Consider the following 16,565-nt stretch of genomic DNA (forward strand, 5'->3'; position numbering starts at 1 on the left):
TCACCAATGGAGTGAATTCTGAGTTCCTAAGAATCCCAAGTTTCGTGGATTCCTGACACACTGCTTTATGTGGCTTTCCACGTGTGATGAGCTAGAAAAACAAAACCCTCTACAAGTATAAAAATAAACTCTCTCCTTTATGAAGGCAGAGATTGACAATAGGAGACACCGATCGATACCTATGTTCCCCAACCCAGCAAGGAAGAGTTGATGTTATTTTCCTTTAAAGTGCTTTTAAGATTCAGCTGCGTTGTGCCCTGGTTCCCCAGGCTGAGTCCCTGCTTCTTTGATAATTGCTATGGTGAGCAACGAAGCATAAAGCAAGATAAACATTCATTGCAGATGGGGAAAAGCAATAACACCAAAAAAAAAAAAAAAAAGAGTCCTTTTTGTGGGTCATCATAATTTGATGGATTCTGGACAAAATGCAATGTGATCTGCATTCTGATCCAATACTTTGCCACCCAGAAAGGAGAATATGAATTCTAATTTACCTCAGAGTTGGCTAGCAAAATTCTCCCATTTTGCAATGCTAGTCTTCTGGGATAGAAACTAGGAATTTTCAGGCGTTCCTTTGGCGCCCATCTCCTTTCTGAACGTTTTTATAAAGGTGATGCTAACATTAATATATATATATATATGGGAATCCAGAACATGACAAAACAGTTTTCTGTGAAATTCTTTATTTTCACAATTGCTTCTGGTCTCCACATCAGCATTCTTTGAAAATAAACACGATTGAGAGATACAGCCTAGTTTTCTGTTTGGAACAAGGCTGGACAGCAAAAAATGTTTTCATCAGTTTCCCCCCATCCCTTCCACAAAAATACATGTTGTGTGAATTTTCATACATACAGATTTTGGCCCGCATTTGTTACATGAAGTTTCAGATTTTTATGATTAGCATGACTTTCATAGTTTTTAACAGATCATAGGCACTAAAATATTTCTCATAACTTTCATTTATGTCTTTAGTATCAGCATGGCTACCTTGTTGGCACAATATTATTTATCTGAGCTGTAGCACATAATAATGGCCAAGGAGCATGTACCTCTAGTTTATTTCTAGTGAAAGCAGAATGCTCTCACTTTAAAATTTATTAGCCCATTTCCGGCTCTACCAGCATCTGTGCAGAGGTTGAAGGCCAATTATAGATCTACTCTATCAATAATTTTAGCTGCCCCCAACAAATCATAGCAAAGTGACTAATTTTGATGAGGCAACAAATCAGCTGAGGAGTTCACCTAACCTTTTGTAATCGCCAAAGGTTCTCAAGTTGTGAAAATGAAGCACGTTCAATATCCAAGTTTATGGCTCAAAAGCTTCAGTGCCATCAGCTACTAATTAATTACCACATTTCTTTCTTAGCCACAGATCAGTTTCTGACTTCCAGAAGAACCCACACTAAAAGAAATTTCAACCATTGCCTTCATAAATGGGACTTTTCGAAATGGGACATAAAAGGAAATGGGACTGTATCTTATGTACAAAGAATTAGCACCTATACATAATGCACACTCATGAAATATAGCTCAAGATACTCAGAAAGGAGGAAGCTAACATAGTTTCCATGGAAGGTATTTTGGAGAAATTTCTCAATCGTGATCATCTCCCATTTAAATACAGAGGCAATGTTAATAGATGAGGGGCATTCACATTGAAATGAGCATCATGAATTATACAGAGGTTCTCTTTGGATGCAGTGAACTGACCAATTGGAATGGATTGGAAGATAATTACAGATGGAAGGTTGGTTGACTTCCAGACCTGGACCAAACTGGGATAGAAGCCATTCACTTGCTAAATATCTGCAAGTCAAAATATTGTGGCAGGCCAGAAGTAGGGCTAATAAAAAATAAATAAATAGTAAATTGGTAACTTTACATGGATTATCTTATTTGCATGAAGACGCTGAAGACAAGAATGTTTCTTATGATTTTGCTTCATAGTGGACAATTTGGAATGTATAAGTTACATAGTACATATGTGATATGTCATTAGTTCATATTTTCACACAGACAAATCTGTTTTTTCTTTCCAGTCAATATGCCAAATGAAACTGCTACCCATTGCCATTTACAGTTTTCCATATTCTACAATGCAGTTCTGTTTTTGTTTTGTTTTATAAAAAAGGCATCGAAAATGCACATAGCATGATACAGGGCATACAAAAATGCATATTTTGGTGAACATGCATGGCAAATATAAAGATCTTTTTTTAATAAAATGTGTGCTTATTAGACAAAATTTGTAAAATGCATTACATTACAATACAAAAGATGTATTGTTTTCATTGATTTTTTTTAAAAAAAATCAAAGGATCAGAAACACAATATAGCATTAAATCAGAAAAATTAAAAATTGGAAGAAACCAAAGCGTATTAATTTGGTCTGACAGGAGGAATCCTCTGCACGAAAAATGTCTGTGAAAGGAATGTTGATGGGAAAGAGTTCCTATCTCAATCATAAAATTTCTATCGAATGAATGAATGAATGACAGTCATAAGGTCACCATGCACCTATACTCATTAAAATCCCTTTCCTCCTTCCAAGTAAACTAATACGTAGTTTACAAAGCACATTGATCAAGGATTATAGATAATGGAGATTAATACAGAAAATACCCAAGTTATTCTGGACTTTGGAGGTCTAGTCCAATCACCTGCTCAAGCAGGAGACTTTATACCATTCGGGACAAATGGCTGTCCAATCTCTTCTTCTTTTTTTTTTAATTTGCATTTATATCCTGCCCTTCTCCAAAGACTCAGGGCGGCTTACACTATGTTAGCAATAGTCTTCATCCTATTTGTATATTTATATACAAAGTCAACTTATTGCCCCCAACAATCTGGGTCCTCATTTTACCTACCTTATAAAGGATGGAAGGCTGAGTCAACCTTGGGCCTGGTGGCACTAGAACCTGCAGTAATTGCAAGCAGCTGTGTTAATAACAGACTGCATTAGTCTGTTGAGCCACAAGAGGCCCCTTAAAAACCTCCAGGGATGAAGCACCCACAACTTCTGAAGGCAAGCCATTCCATCCATTAATTGTTTTCACTGACAGAAAATGTCTCCTTAATTCTAGGTTGGAACTCTCTCTCTCTCTCTCTGATAAGCTTCCATCCCTTGCTTCTTGTCCTGCTTTCAGGACCTTTGGAGAATAGGTCAACCCCTTCTTCTCTGTGGACAGCCCTGAAATATTGGAAGATTACTAGAGTCCATCTAGTTCTCAGAGACCCCAATTGCCTGAGTAGGTTTCGTTGAAATGTTCTCTTTTTGGTTGATGAAGCAGATAGCTCAAGTTTACAAACATAGCCATGATACATCTGTGAATGAATCTTAATATGTTCAATTAGACTTAGCTCTATCCTCATCTCACTGAACATGCAATGGAAGCAACACCAGATGTGCGGGTACATATAAATAAATGGAAACAGTAGGACAGGGACGGTAGGCATGCTGGTGCGCTTATGCATGCCTCCTTAGGGACCTCTTAAGAAATGTGAAAGGTCCACGGTAGACAGTTTAGAGAGGGGGTTAGAGAGACTAACAACAGGATCAGGTAGAGTGTTCCAGACATTTACTACTTATTGCAGAAGTCATATTTCCTACAATCAAGATTAGAGCGAATTACATTTAGTTTGAATCTATTGTTAGCCCTTATGTTATTACGGTTGAAATTAAAGTACTCATTCACAGGCAGGACAAGATTATGGTAAATAATCTTGTGTACTAAGCTTAGGTCGGAATGTAGATAGCGTAATTCAAGGCCATCCAGGCCTAAAATTTCAAGCCTGGTGGTATAGGGAATTTTATTTCAGACAGAGGATTTGAGTACTCATCTAGTAAAATATCTCTGAGGTGAGGTTTCTTTTATCCCATTTCTATGACCACTTTATTCAGCCCTTTTTTCTAATCTTAGATCCTCCCGTTAGTCAGTCTGGACTTCCAGTTATAATAGTTATTAAACTGGCATAACATTCTGGCAGTTGTAGTCCCTAGACATGAGATAACACTTCTGGCTATGGAAGGAGGAAGCTAGGGCAAAGAGAAGTTACACTTGAAAGAAGGCATTGTGGAATACTTTGCCAGGTTAGAAACTCTTTAGGGCAGTCAAATTCAAGTCCTGGGGGCTGAATCTGGCCTGCGGGGTGCTTAGATCTGGCCCACAGAGCCACCCTGGAAATAGTGAAGGACTGGCCTGAGGAGCCTGTGCCAATGAAAATGGCGCTCGTAAGGGCCACGCATGGCCTTCCCAAACTCCGTTTTTGCTGGCAGAGGGTTGCAGGAGGCCATCTCAGGTGATAACAGAGCTTGCAAGGGCCATGTGTGCCCGCCCCCCCGCAAGCTCTGTTTTTGCAGACAGAGGGTTGCAGGAGGCCATCGCAGCTGAAAACGGAGCTCGGGAGCCCATTTTCACTGGCAGAGCGCTCGGGCCTCCACAGGCCACCACTCGCCCCCAACACGAGTGACATCATGCTGGCCACACCCATCCTGGCCAACCCCGCCTCAGCCCTCCCCGGGGTCAAACGCAACCCTGATGCAGCATTCAATGAAATTGAGTTTGACACCCCTACTTTAGGGCAAATGTGGACTGGGAAAAGTTAATTATTCTTCAGAAACTTGTTGTGGGCTATTGTGTGTGATAAAAATCAAACCCAGCAAATTATTGTGAAATGCCTTGATTTTTTTTTCTTTCAAGGGCAGGAAATCCTCAATTTACAACAGTTCATTCAGTGACCGTTCAAAGTCGCAACGACACTGAAAAAAGTGACTTATGACAGTTTTTCACGCTTGCAACTGTTGCAGCATCCCCATTGGTCACGTGATCAAAGCTCAGGCACTTGGCAACCGATTCATAGTTATGATGGCTGCAGTGCCCTGGGATCATGTGATCTTCTTTTGTAACCTCCTGACAAGTAAAGACAACGGGGAACCGAGATTCCCTTAACAACTGTGTTACTAACTTAACAACGGCAACTACTAGGGCAAGAAAAGATGTAAAACCGGGCAAAACTCACTTAACAAATGGTTTCACTTAGCAAATTAGAAATTTTGGGCTCAATTGTGGTTGTAAGTCAAGGACTACCTTTACCACGGGTGTCAAGCTTGCCGCGTCTCATTGCTGTCATGTGACATTTTGCGACGTTTTCCCCTTTCGCGGAGCTGCGGTGGGCGTGGTCTGCACGTGATGCATCTGGCCCACAGCTGCCAGTTTGACACCCCTGATCGGTTCGATATACTTACTCTCAGATAAGGAATATAACATTTAATTTCATCTCAACTAAAGCTTAAAGGGAGATCTTAGTTCCATGTTTCTCCTGCAGTCTGAAATAGCATCGTGCAATCTGATAACAATAGAAAATTTCCTGCTTTGGGCTATATTATTTAAAGGTAGGCTGGAAGCAGGGCTGTCAGTGGCAATCCAAATGGGGACTACAAGCACACTCATGAAGCCCCACCCCTTTTTTTTACATGCATCACTTGTGCAACACATGTAAAAAGGGGGGCAAGGCTTTAATTATACAATTAAGGTCATCGTTTTGACTTTTTTTTATACCTTACAGAAACACCTCTGCTGAAAAGTCAAATTCACAAGCACTATTACAGCAAGGGACAATGACTTCAATAGTACATACAGATTCTTGGAAGCTGCATTGCTTGGGACACAGGGCATTTCTGAAAGCAGATGCAGAGAAACAAAGAATTCTGTCAATTTGTAGGAGTACTAAAATGCCATGGGAGAAATTCTGAGGACGTTTGTGCTGCATAAGAGCATATTAAATTGTCTTTTAAAAACAAATAGAGCAGTTACATAAGAAATAAAGGCAGGCAAACCAGCTCACTCTGCACAACTTGCGTTCTTCCGGCTGATTGTAAGTTGCATTTCTTATTTTTTTTACTTTTGCATTATAAATCATATGCAAGTTTTTGATCTCTGTGCCAAGATAGGTGTCCAGGAGTGGGTCATTCTCAAGTTGATGATTTCTTATGTGTTTCCCACACACACTAAGGCAATTTTGGCATTTCCTTTTTACAGCATTTCCCATGCGAGTCACATTTTTTTTGTTCTAGTTTTCCAACCACTCAAGGATGCCACACGGAGCAGTGTCAGATGAGGTATATTCAAACTGAAAGACTGTCAGTCTTTCAGTGCCAATCTTTTCTCCAAAAGATAAAGGAGAGAATGTGAAGGCAGTATCTCACAAAATTATTTTGCTTCCAATTCGCCACTTTACTCTCCTCTGGGCTGTCACCAGTCGGAGAGGTTGTTCAATCAACTTTAATTTAGAAAGTCAAAATAGATGGGTATGATGTTTGTTGAAAGAAGCCCTCACCTGTAGCAGATTTATGTAAACCATTGAGAACAATAGAAAAAAAAAAGTAATCCATCAAACTTGTCCAAGACGTATTCATCCTGCTGTCACAGAGTACACTTTTGGCTAATCTCAGAGGTTCCTGGATTAGGTTTTTTTTTTCACAGAACTGTTAACCATTTGTATCAAAGAGTGGAGGTAGCAGTGGAAGAATGATTAAAGAAAGGATGAGTCAGCTTCAACAGGATGAGTTTTCAGGTAACCTGATCGTGCTGCGTACTTAATTCTTGCAAACAGAACACAACACCATTCAAGGATAGAGAGTGCATATGCAGCATTCACAAGTGATAGCTCCATTCTCCAACCATGTCAAGGAGAAGGGTTTCGTGGAGATCTTGAGCTGTGATCCTCACCGCGATGGTTTTACAGGTCCTCTTGTGCTGATGGAAAAACAAGGGTTGGTTCTTTTCCATCCAGTGATCCGTTCTTAGAAATTGCTGACATCTTAAGAGAATAAGGAAGACCTCAGAAGAAACTCAGCCTGGATATAAGCAGAAGTCTTCAGAAATATGAAGAGAGTCTTCCAGAATGTCAGGAAGCCCTAGAAGTTGGTTTCCGTCCCTGTCTTGCCAAGCACGTCCTTGACTGGATGCTGGGATCCCATTTCAGGACATTCCCAACCAGAAGTGCCCATCAGATGCTTCTTTGGCTGGGGCAAGTCTTCTGATGGAGTAGTGAGCTGGCATAAGCGCTGTGGAAAGACAAGGAAAATGGCAGGCAGTATCTCTGTTAATTAAACGATCAAGCAAATCGACACCCAAATTAATCTGCCTCAGTTGGGGTGGATAAAGGCAGTCCAAAAGCCCATCTATGAAATTTTCATAAGGCACGTTTATTGGAACATACATTTAAAAGAGCAGACTGGAAATGGCTTAATGTTTTGTGCTATTTTGCTTTTAGGTTCACTGCTTGTTGACGTATGATAGCACACAATAAAAATCCCAGCAATGCTTACAGTGGGGATGTTTTTAATAGATTGCATACTTACAAAAGCATGGGATTAGGAAGGAAAACACACTCATTTGTTGTGGCAATTAGAGATGAGAATTTTGCTTCCATTAAGGCGTTCGGGTTTTTATTTTCCAATCTTAAATTTGTTTTGTCCCATTCCTATAAGAATTTGCTTCTTTGCTTTTAAGTTCTCATGAGAATATGCACATTGTCACTGTCATTTCTCCAGTATGTGCACGTTCATGCAATTATGGCTAACTAGATATTTTTATATTCAATTTTTAATCAGAAAAATACATTATAAAGTATGCAATATCGTTGTTTTTGGTTCATATATTGGTTTGAGCCGTGTAAATTAGATAAACATGCATTTAAACTAGCTATTCTTCCATACCCATGAGGGGAAAGGTTTCATAAGTCAGACGCCTATGTGAATAGTTCTGTCTCTAATAGCTTTATAATAATTGACAACTTCATCTTTCCTCTCCGTAATGGTCTCATGAATAAACTAAACATAGTTTCACAACCTGGAGACTCACACAGGCCATAGATAGGGCTTCATTTGGCCTTCAACTTCACTTTGAAAGCCCTCTGCAAAAATTGAGCTAAGACTCCTGAAAAATGCTATAGATTTATTCCCTGCTGGAGCCACTCATTCAGAACTTCCATTATCTGCTTCTGTAGTTCACCCAACGCTAGTCATTTGAGAAATGAGTGTATGAAGATTATCATAAAGTGTTGCATGAAGTCATCAGTTTTTTTCTGAGTACCATCTGTTCTTAATGCTCTAACAGTGTCAGCGAACCAATGGCACGTGTGCCAAAAACGGCACACAAAACCATCCCGCAAAGAATGTGCGGCCTCACTGGCTCCTCTTCCACATTCCTGTGATCACACGTGCGCCGGTCAGCTGGCTGTTGCATGCACGGGAGTGGCAGAACCCGGAAGAGTGGCGTTCCATCACACATGCGCAGGCCGGCACCTGACATTCCGGGTTGACGTTGTGTGCATGCGCGATAGCCAGCTGTTCAATGGGCGCGCGTCTATGCTGGTATCTGGATGTTCGGGCGCGACTTGCGCATGCGCGATGGAATGCCACTCTTCCGAGTATCAGCACTCGCGAGCGAAGGCCAACAGGGTCAGTACATATCTCGCGGAATGGTTTCACGTGCCAAAGGCCAGCATTCGGGCACGTCAAATGTTCGCCATAACTGTTCTAATACAACTATGGTACTACAAGAATAGAATCTCCTCAGTTCATCATGAAGATGGAAGGGGAGACACTGTTTCTATCATGGAAACTAGCATAAATAGTAAATAAAATTAATGAAACCATTTTTTTTCCAGTGAGTTGCTCAACAATCAAGATGCCCCCACTCAAATTCAGAGGTACTTGTGCAACTCTGGCTTGCTCATTTAGATTGCTACCCATCCAGTTTTCTCTACGTAGAAGAACAAAACATTGTCCTCTCCTTACTAAGGTTAACTTAAGAGCTCTTAGTTTCCACAGCTCCTGATGTTTTCTAAGATACTCTCCTTACATTCAGATGGGAGGTTTTATCATGTGAGAAGTTGCCAAACGGATGTGATTAGGCCACCTCCGCCGCAAATTGCTGTACTCCAGGAGTTGTATGCACTGAACAGTATGGCTGCTCTCTAGAGTGTTTCAAAATCATTTTTGTAAAATGATTATGTTCTCTTGAACGGTTGCACAAATGGAAATATTAGTAGTTATAGTATTTATATTATTTGTTTACAGCACCCAACAGGAGCCCTATAATCAAATCCACTGGCGGGGTGACTAATATGTTTTTTAAGGTACTTAGATAGTAGAACGTTCATAAACCAAATGTTGGTTTGAAGAGTAAAACTGGGGCTGGCTGTGCTTTTCCCTGTGGAAGTAATTTTAAAAGTTTCTAATTCTGGTAATATTAATTAACAGATTTTCTCACTATATTGTTCCGTATCTCTACTTTTCTATTAAATAATGTGGAAAATTTACTCTAGGTCAAATGGAATTTTTTGTTTTGTTTTAATTATTATGTAATAACTGATGCTTTTAACATTTGCTCCAGCTGTTTGTGTTAATTATATTCTGAGTTGTTTGTTTTTGCCTTTGGCAATAACAATAAGCTGAATTGCAAAAAGCAGCCGCAATGTAAATTATTTTTGCCTTCATCTTCTTCATTTAAGTCTTGTTACAGTCTATTACATTAAGCTCAATTCAGACTCAAGTCATTCTGTTCCACATTCAGATTGAAAGGATTCTACCCTCGATTTAATGCAATGTGGTTTTCCCCATTGCAATCCATAATATACATTTGCAGAGCTAAATACGATGGCGAATACCTCTCCCTAGCACTTAGAGTTATATAGCACTTAGACTTATATACCACTTTACAATGCTTTACAGCTCTCTCTAAGCGGTTTTACAGAGTCAGCATATTGCCCCCCAACAATCTGGGTTCTCATTTTACCCACCTTGGAAGGATAGAAGTCTGAATCAGAGGTGGGTTTCAGCAGGTTCTCACCAGTTCTGGAGAACCGGTAACGGAAATTTTGAGTAGTTCGGAGAACCGGTAGTAAAAATTCTGATTTTTTTTATTTATTTGCATTTATATCCCACCCTTCTCCGAAGACTCAGGGCGGCTTACACTATATCAAGCAATAGTCTTCATCCATTTGTATATTTATATACAAAGTCAACTTATTGCCCCCAACAATCTGGGTCCTCATTTTACCTTCCTTATAAAGGATGGAAGGCTGAGTCAACCTTGGGCCTGGTGGGACTTGAACCTGCAGTAATTGCAAGCAGCTGCTGTTAATAACAGACTGTCTTAGCAGTCTGAGCCACTCATTGGCCCCACCCCCATCTATTCTCTGTCTCCCAAGGCTCAGCTATTCAGGAGGAAATGGGGACTTTGCAGTAACCTTCCCCTGGATTGGGGAGGGAAAGGAGATTTTACAGTATCCTTCCCCTGCCATGTCCACCAAGCCATGCCACGCCCACCAAGCTACACCCACAGAACTGGTAGTAAAAAAATTTGAAACCTACCACTGCTCTGAGTCAACCTTGACCCTGGTGGGATTTGAACTACCAAACTGCAGGCAGCTGGCAGTCAGCAGAATTAGCCTGCAGTACTGCACTCTAACCACTGCGCCACTAAGGCTTTCCCTGATAGGCAACCTAAGGTAAACTCCACATGCTGGATTGATCTTATTTTTTTTAAAAAAAGAAGAGCACAAGTTTTTTCTAGATTAGACTTCCTCAGTATTGTCTAGATGAAGAATTTGAAATACTCAGCATTCACGACCCGATGTAACAGTTGCTGAGATTTTGAGAGATGAAGTCCACATGGCTGAAGGATGGCTCAGGTTGGCAGTTAAAAAGTAACTTAAAAATGACTCCCAATACTAAGGTGCTACCTCAGAGGAATATCTGCAATCTATCACCATCTTATAATGACTCCATAATCCCTTACGGGGTGGAGTCTGGGCAACTGAATGGAGGTAGCAGAGTGTTTAATGGCCAGATTCCCTTCCTGTCACCAATGCGGAGTTTTGTTTAGCAGATCTATTCTCACTGTTCATAGAGAGAGAAATGTCAGCCTCTACCTAGGATCGAACTCACTGCCTCCTGATTGTGAGGCAGGAGCTCCAGTTCTAGGCCACCGCACCACTCCTAAGAATATCTGCAATCTATGTAACATGTAAACAAACAAATGAAGGTGATTTCAAAGGAAATGGCTAGTAATTACATCCTGGTAACTCTATTATTTCTTTCAGGCTTAGGCTCCAAATGATAGAAATGTAGAAACTAAGGTTCATAATACAGGAACTACAACAGGAGTAACTCTGGCATATGCACACGTGCACACAAATTATTTGTGTCAAATAAGTGGACAGAAGTGAGAACTAATGGACCTTAGAGCAGGGTGTCCAAACTTAGCAACTTTAAGACTTGTAGACTTTAAGACCCAGAATTCCCCAGCCAGCAAGACTGGCTGCAGAATTCTGGGAGTTGAAGTCCACATACCTTAAAGCTGTCAAGGCTAGAACCCTTAGAAGGAAAGATTTGAGTTAAATTGGCAAGAGCTGGTTTTCCTTTTATTTAACAATAAAAGCAACAACCCAGGTAGCTTTTGAATCAAGCCTATAAATCAAACTGCTGAAAAGAAGATTATTTTAAATATCCGTAAGTGATATGTGAGCTGTCACCTCAGAACAAATTTCTAATCTACAAACACATGAATTATGTCTGCATATATTCTGGTTGACCTTCAGTTTCTGACAAAATGTCAGGTAGAACTTTCAAACTCAAAGAAACTGATTTTTTGGTTTAAGATGGACTCACGCACACATTCAGCATAAATCCCATTGAATTTCGTGGGATTTCAGTTTGTGCAATCTTCTTGCAGCAGCTAACTAGGTGTTCCACTATTTCTTCAGCTTCTTTCGGGAAGATTTGCTGTCTGCTTATCATTATTGTGTTTTTAATATTTTAATTAAAAACATAAAAAGAAGATTAAAAACTAGCAAGAACTAATACAAAGTAAGAAAAAAAGGAGGAAAGAAGCCAAAAGTATATAAAAAAAAGAATGAAAAGTAATAGAAAAAGACCATTTCTGATTTCCTTTGCAGTGGTTATAACTACAGATACAAAATTACCTCTTACTTTATGATTACAAAAAAAAAACCCTACTCTTTTTCCTACAATCCATTTAATCTATCTATGGACCACAAATCATAAGATCAAATGTTTCTGTTTCATGCAAAAAGTCTATACTATAAGAGGGAATCCTGTAAGAGGTTTCCAGTCAGCAGTATATATAGATATTGTCTTTTCACTAATCAAGGAAGCCTACCGTCCCTGTTATACTTTTACCTGTTATCTTATATATGATTGACAAAATAAATAAATAAATAAAATAAAATAAATTTAACCATCTCTGCAAATTCCATCCTCTTCAGCAATTGTTAATCTTGGCTCCTTTTGATCTTACCATATTTTGCTTCAAACTTCACTTCCTTTCTTTTGCTCTCTTTGTCTCATGTTATCCACCTGAGGTGGCTATTAAACCAGGGCTGGCATATAATGTCATTTGTTATTACATCAATATCGTTAATCAGTAAATAAAGGTCCTGGGGACATGGCATCACCTTTCTAAAGTCTTGGGGATGGCATTGCTGCAAAAGTTCATTTCAGGACTTGTGTGGGATTTCCCAGCCTTTTGAACTGGATTACAATTCAAATTATTCCACTAAGATAAATGTCCATTTCCATGAAAGTATTGAGTTCTAGTGTTCTCCTCTATTGTCATTCCATAATCTACATGTATCAGTAAAGAAACATCTACCAACAAGAAGAAATGGCTGCGTTTACACACTGGCTTTTGCCATGGCTTATTTTAATCATGGTTTGTGGAAACACAAATCCAGGACTTTTTCAGTGGTTAGATCAATTATAGTAGTTGAACATGTAAAATTAAACTCTCATGAACGCGTTATTTATAATGCTAAAACCAAACAATTCACATAATGGAGCAGTGTGATTTGTGAATTCGACCTATAGTTATTGCAACATACTATATTAACCATAGTTATAACCCGAAGCAAGTTTTGAATTTTACAGGCACTTCTTAGTTTGCTCAGTGCCTCAGTCTTCTGCGGTAGAGCAACAATTATAACTATGAGTGTCATTTAGACAGTATAACAATCCATGGTTGGCAGTGACTGGTTCTGATTTGTTATCATTTGCACAACGTTAAGTTTCTAACTTAGAAGAGAAAAAACGCATAGCTAGAAGAAATAAAGAAGAAATAAAAATTGCATTTTGTCAGTTTGAAAAAGGATTGGGGGTGTGAAATATTTCTTAAGGGTTTGGGGATTATTTCTCCATTCTGTCTTTCTTTATTTACACATATTTTCCACTTGATTTGATCAGTACAATGACAGTAAGGATTCCGAACAAGAGGCAGACAAACTAGATATGTTTAAAATACACAAACAGCCTTTCTAGAGAAGTCTTCGATGCACTAAGGCAGGGGTGTCAAACTTGCATCGTCACGGCGGTCTCACATGACATATCGCAAACTTCCCCCCCCCCTTTGCTAAACTGGGTGTGGGCGTGGCCAGCGCATGATGCATCCGGGCTGTGGGCTGCAAGTTTGACACCCCTGCACTAAGGGTGACAATTATCAGTAACCAAAATTGTATCTTCTACAATTATCAGTAACCAAATTTGCTTTTGTTAGTTCTTTCATGTATCAGAAGGCATTTGACTTTCTTCCATTGTAATGATGCACCAACCCAGCTTTCATGGTGTGGATTTACTTTAGGGCTTATGTTATCATGGAAAAACAATTATCCTAGGATACAGAATACATCTTTTTCAGTAATACAAACTGAAAGAACCTGTCAGCTCTATCTCTTAGGAACAATCATGTAAAATAACTAAACAAGGTTCTGTAACTTCAGAGAAATTCTGTTCTTATTACCTCTTTGACAGATCCTTTGGTTTTCAGGAAGCTGAATATAATGTAGGACGGTATGCAGATCATAGAGGACAAGGCCAACACCCAACCTACTGCAGTCCCCCACGGAGGATATTCATAAACATTGTTGTATTTGAGCGGTTGGTATCTAATGAGTGAAAACAGGAAGGTAGCCTGAGGATGACAAGAACAGACAGCATGACAGCTATGCAGTAGTGAATTAGAAGCATCTGTAAGAGATAATTAAGGAAAAGAAAAAGTGCATTTAATCAAGGACTTTCAGCATGACCTTTTTCCGCTCTGAGTAAACAGAGTCTATAGTGAACTCCAATCATATCGGCAAAAATTGAGTTGGTTATTAGGATCTGCTAAGTGACTGTTGGCTTCAGCTCAGACTTGGGCTTTAGGTTTCCATTTCCATTTTTGCTTTCCATCCCCGAGAATACGAAGTCCTCGACTTATGACCACAACTGAGCCCAAAAATTTCTGTTGTTAAGTGAGACATTTGCTGAGTTAGTTTTGCCCCCTTTAATGACCTTTCTTGCCACAGTGATTAAGTGAATCACCACAGTTGATAAGTTAGTAACACGGTCATTAAGTGAATCTGGCTTCCTCATTGACTAGCACTGATGATACGTGGTTTGGGTAATGAAACGTCTGTAAGAAAACAAGCAAGCTGGAAGAGCACCAAGCCCGCCTCCTTCATTGACTTTGCCTGTCAGATGGTCACAAGATGTGATCACATGACCTTGGGACACAGCCACGCTCATGAGCCAATTGCCAAGCATGAGAATTTTGATCACATGACCATGGGGATGCTGCAATGCTCACAAGTGTGAAAAATGGCCATACATCACTTTTTCAGTGGTTAGATCAATTATAGTAGTTGAACATGTAAAATTAAACTCTCATGAACGCGTTACTTATAATGCTAAAACCAAACAATTCACATAATGGAGCAGTGTGATTTGTGAATTCGACCAATGATTACCTATAGTTATTGCAACATACTATATTAACCATAGTTATAACCCGAAGCAAGTTTTGAATTTTACAGGCACTTCTTAGTTTGCTCAGTGCTTCAGTCTTCTGCGGTAGAGCAACAATTATAACTATGAGTGTCATTTAGACAGTCCATGGTTGGCAGTGACTGGTTCTGATTTGTTATCATTTGCACAACGTTAAGTTTCTAACTTAGAAGAGAAAAAACGCATAGCTAGAAGAAATAAAGAAGAAATAAAAATTGCATTTTGTCAGTTTGAAAAAGGATTGGGGGTGTGAAATATTTCTTAAGGGTTTGGGGATTATTTCTCCATTCTGTCTTTCTTTATTTGCACATATTTTCCACTTGATTTGATCAGTACAATGACAGTAAGGATTCCGAACAAGAGGCAGACAAACTAGATATGTTTAAAATACACAAACAGCCTTTCTAGAGAAGTCTTCGATGCACTAAGGTGTCAAACTTGCATCGTCACGGCGGTCTCACATAACATATCGCAAACTCCCCCCCCTTTGCTAAACTGGGTGTGGGCGTGGCCAGCGCATGATGCATCCGGGCTGCTGGCTGCAAGTTTGACACCCCTGCACTAAGGGTGACGTCTTCTACAATTATCAGTAACCAAATTTGCTTTTGTTAGTTCTTTCATGTATCAGAAGGCATCTGACTTTCTTCCATTGTAATGATGCACCAACCCAGCTTTCATGGTGTGGATTTACTTCAGGGCTTATGTTATCATGGAAAAACAATTATCCTAGGATACAGAATACATCTTTTTCAGTAATACAAACTGAAAGAACCTGTCAGCTCTATCTCTTAGGAACAATCATGTAAAATAACTAAACAAGGTTCTGTGACTTCAGAGAAATTCTGTTCTTATTACCTCTTTGACAGATCCTTTGGTTTTCAGGAAGCTGAATATAATGTAGGACGGTATGCAGATCATAGAGGACAAGGCCAACACCCAACCTACTGCAGTCCCCCACGGAGGATATTCATAAACATTGTTGTATTTGAGCGGTTGGTATCTAATGAGTGAAAACAGGAAGGTAGCCTGAGGATGACAAGAACAGACAGCATGACAGCTATGCAGTAGTGAATTAGAAGCATCTGTAAGAGATAATTAAGGAAAAGAAAAAGTGCATTTAATCAAGGACTTTCAGCATGACCTTTTTCCGCTCTGAGTAAACAGAGTCTATAGTGAACTCCAATCATATCGGCAAAAATTGAGTTGGTTATTAGGATCTGCTAAGTGACTGTTGGCTTCAGCTCAGACTTGGGCTTTAGGTTTCCATTTCCATTTTTGCTTTCCATCCCCGAGAATACGAAGTCCTCGACTTATGACCACAACTGAGCCCAAAAATTTCTGTTGTTAAGTGAGACATTTGCTGAGTTAGTTTTGCCCCCTTTAATGACCTTTCTTGCCACAGTGATTAAGTGAATCACCACAGTTGATAAGTTAGTAACACGGTCATTAAGTGAATCTGGCTTCCTTATTGACTAGCACTGATGATACGTGGTTTGGGTAATGAAACGTCTGTAAGAAAACAAGCAAGCTGGAAGAGCACCAAGCCCCGCCTCCTTCATTGACTTTGCCTGTCAGATGGTCACAAAATGTGATCACATGACCTTGGGACACAGCCACGCTCATGAGCCAATTGCCAAGCATGAGAATTTTGATCACATGACCATGGGGATGCTGCAATGCTCACAAGTGTGAAAAATGGCCATACATCACTTTT

At 39.7% G+C, this 16,565-nt stretch overlaps 1 protein-coding gene across 1 annotated transcript in view; it reads right to left on the reverse strand.

Moving 5' to 3' along the window:
* Positions 1-654: 654 nt before the first annotated feature.
* The window catches only part of LOC131201699 (sodium- and chloride-dependent betaine transporter-like), a 78,053-nt gene continuing 62,142 nt past the window's right edge, over positions 655-16,565 (reverse strand). Inside the window, exons 14-15 of the mRNA XM_058189799.1 lie at positions 15,707-15,877; positions 655-7,069 (exon numbers count right to left, since the gene is read on the reverse strand). Coding sequence (XP_058045782.1) covers positions 6,920-7,069; positions 15,707-15,877 — 321 coding nt within the window. The 3' untranslated portion in view covers positions 655-6,919. The remainder of the gene's footprint in view (positions 7,070-15,706; positions 15,878-16,565) is intronic.

The sequence above is a fragment of the Ahaetulla prasina genome, chromosome 7 (assembly GCF_028640845.1).
Source record: "Ahaetulla prasina isolate Xishuangbanna chromosome 7, ASM2864084v1, whole genome shotgun sequence".
Classification (NCBI taxonomy): Eukaryota; Metazoa; Chordata; class Lepidosauria; order Squamata; family Colubridae; genus Ahaetulla; species Ahaetulla prasina.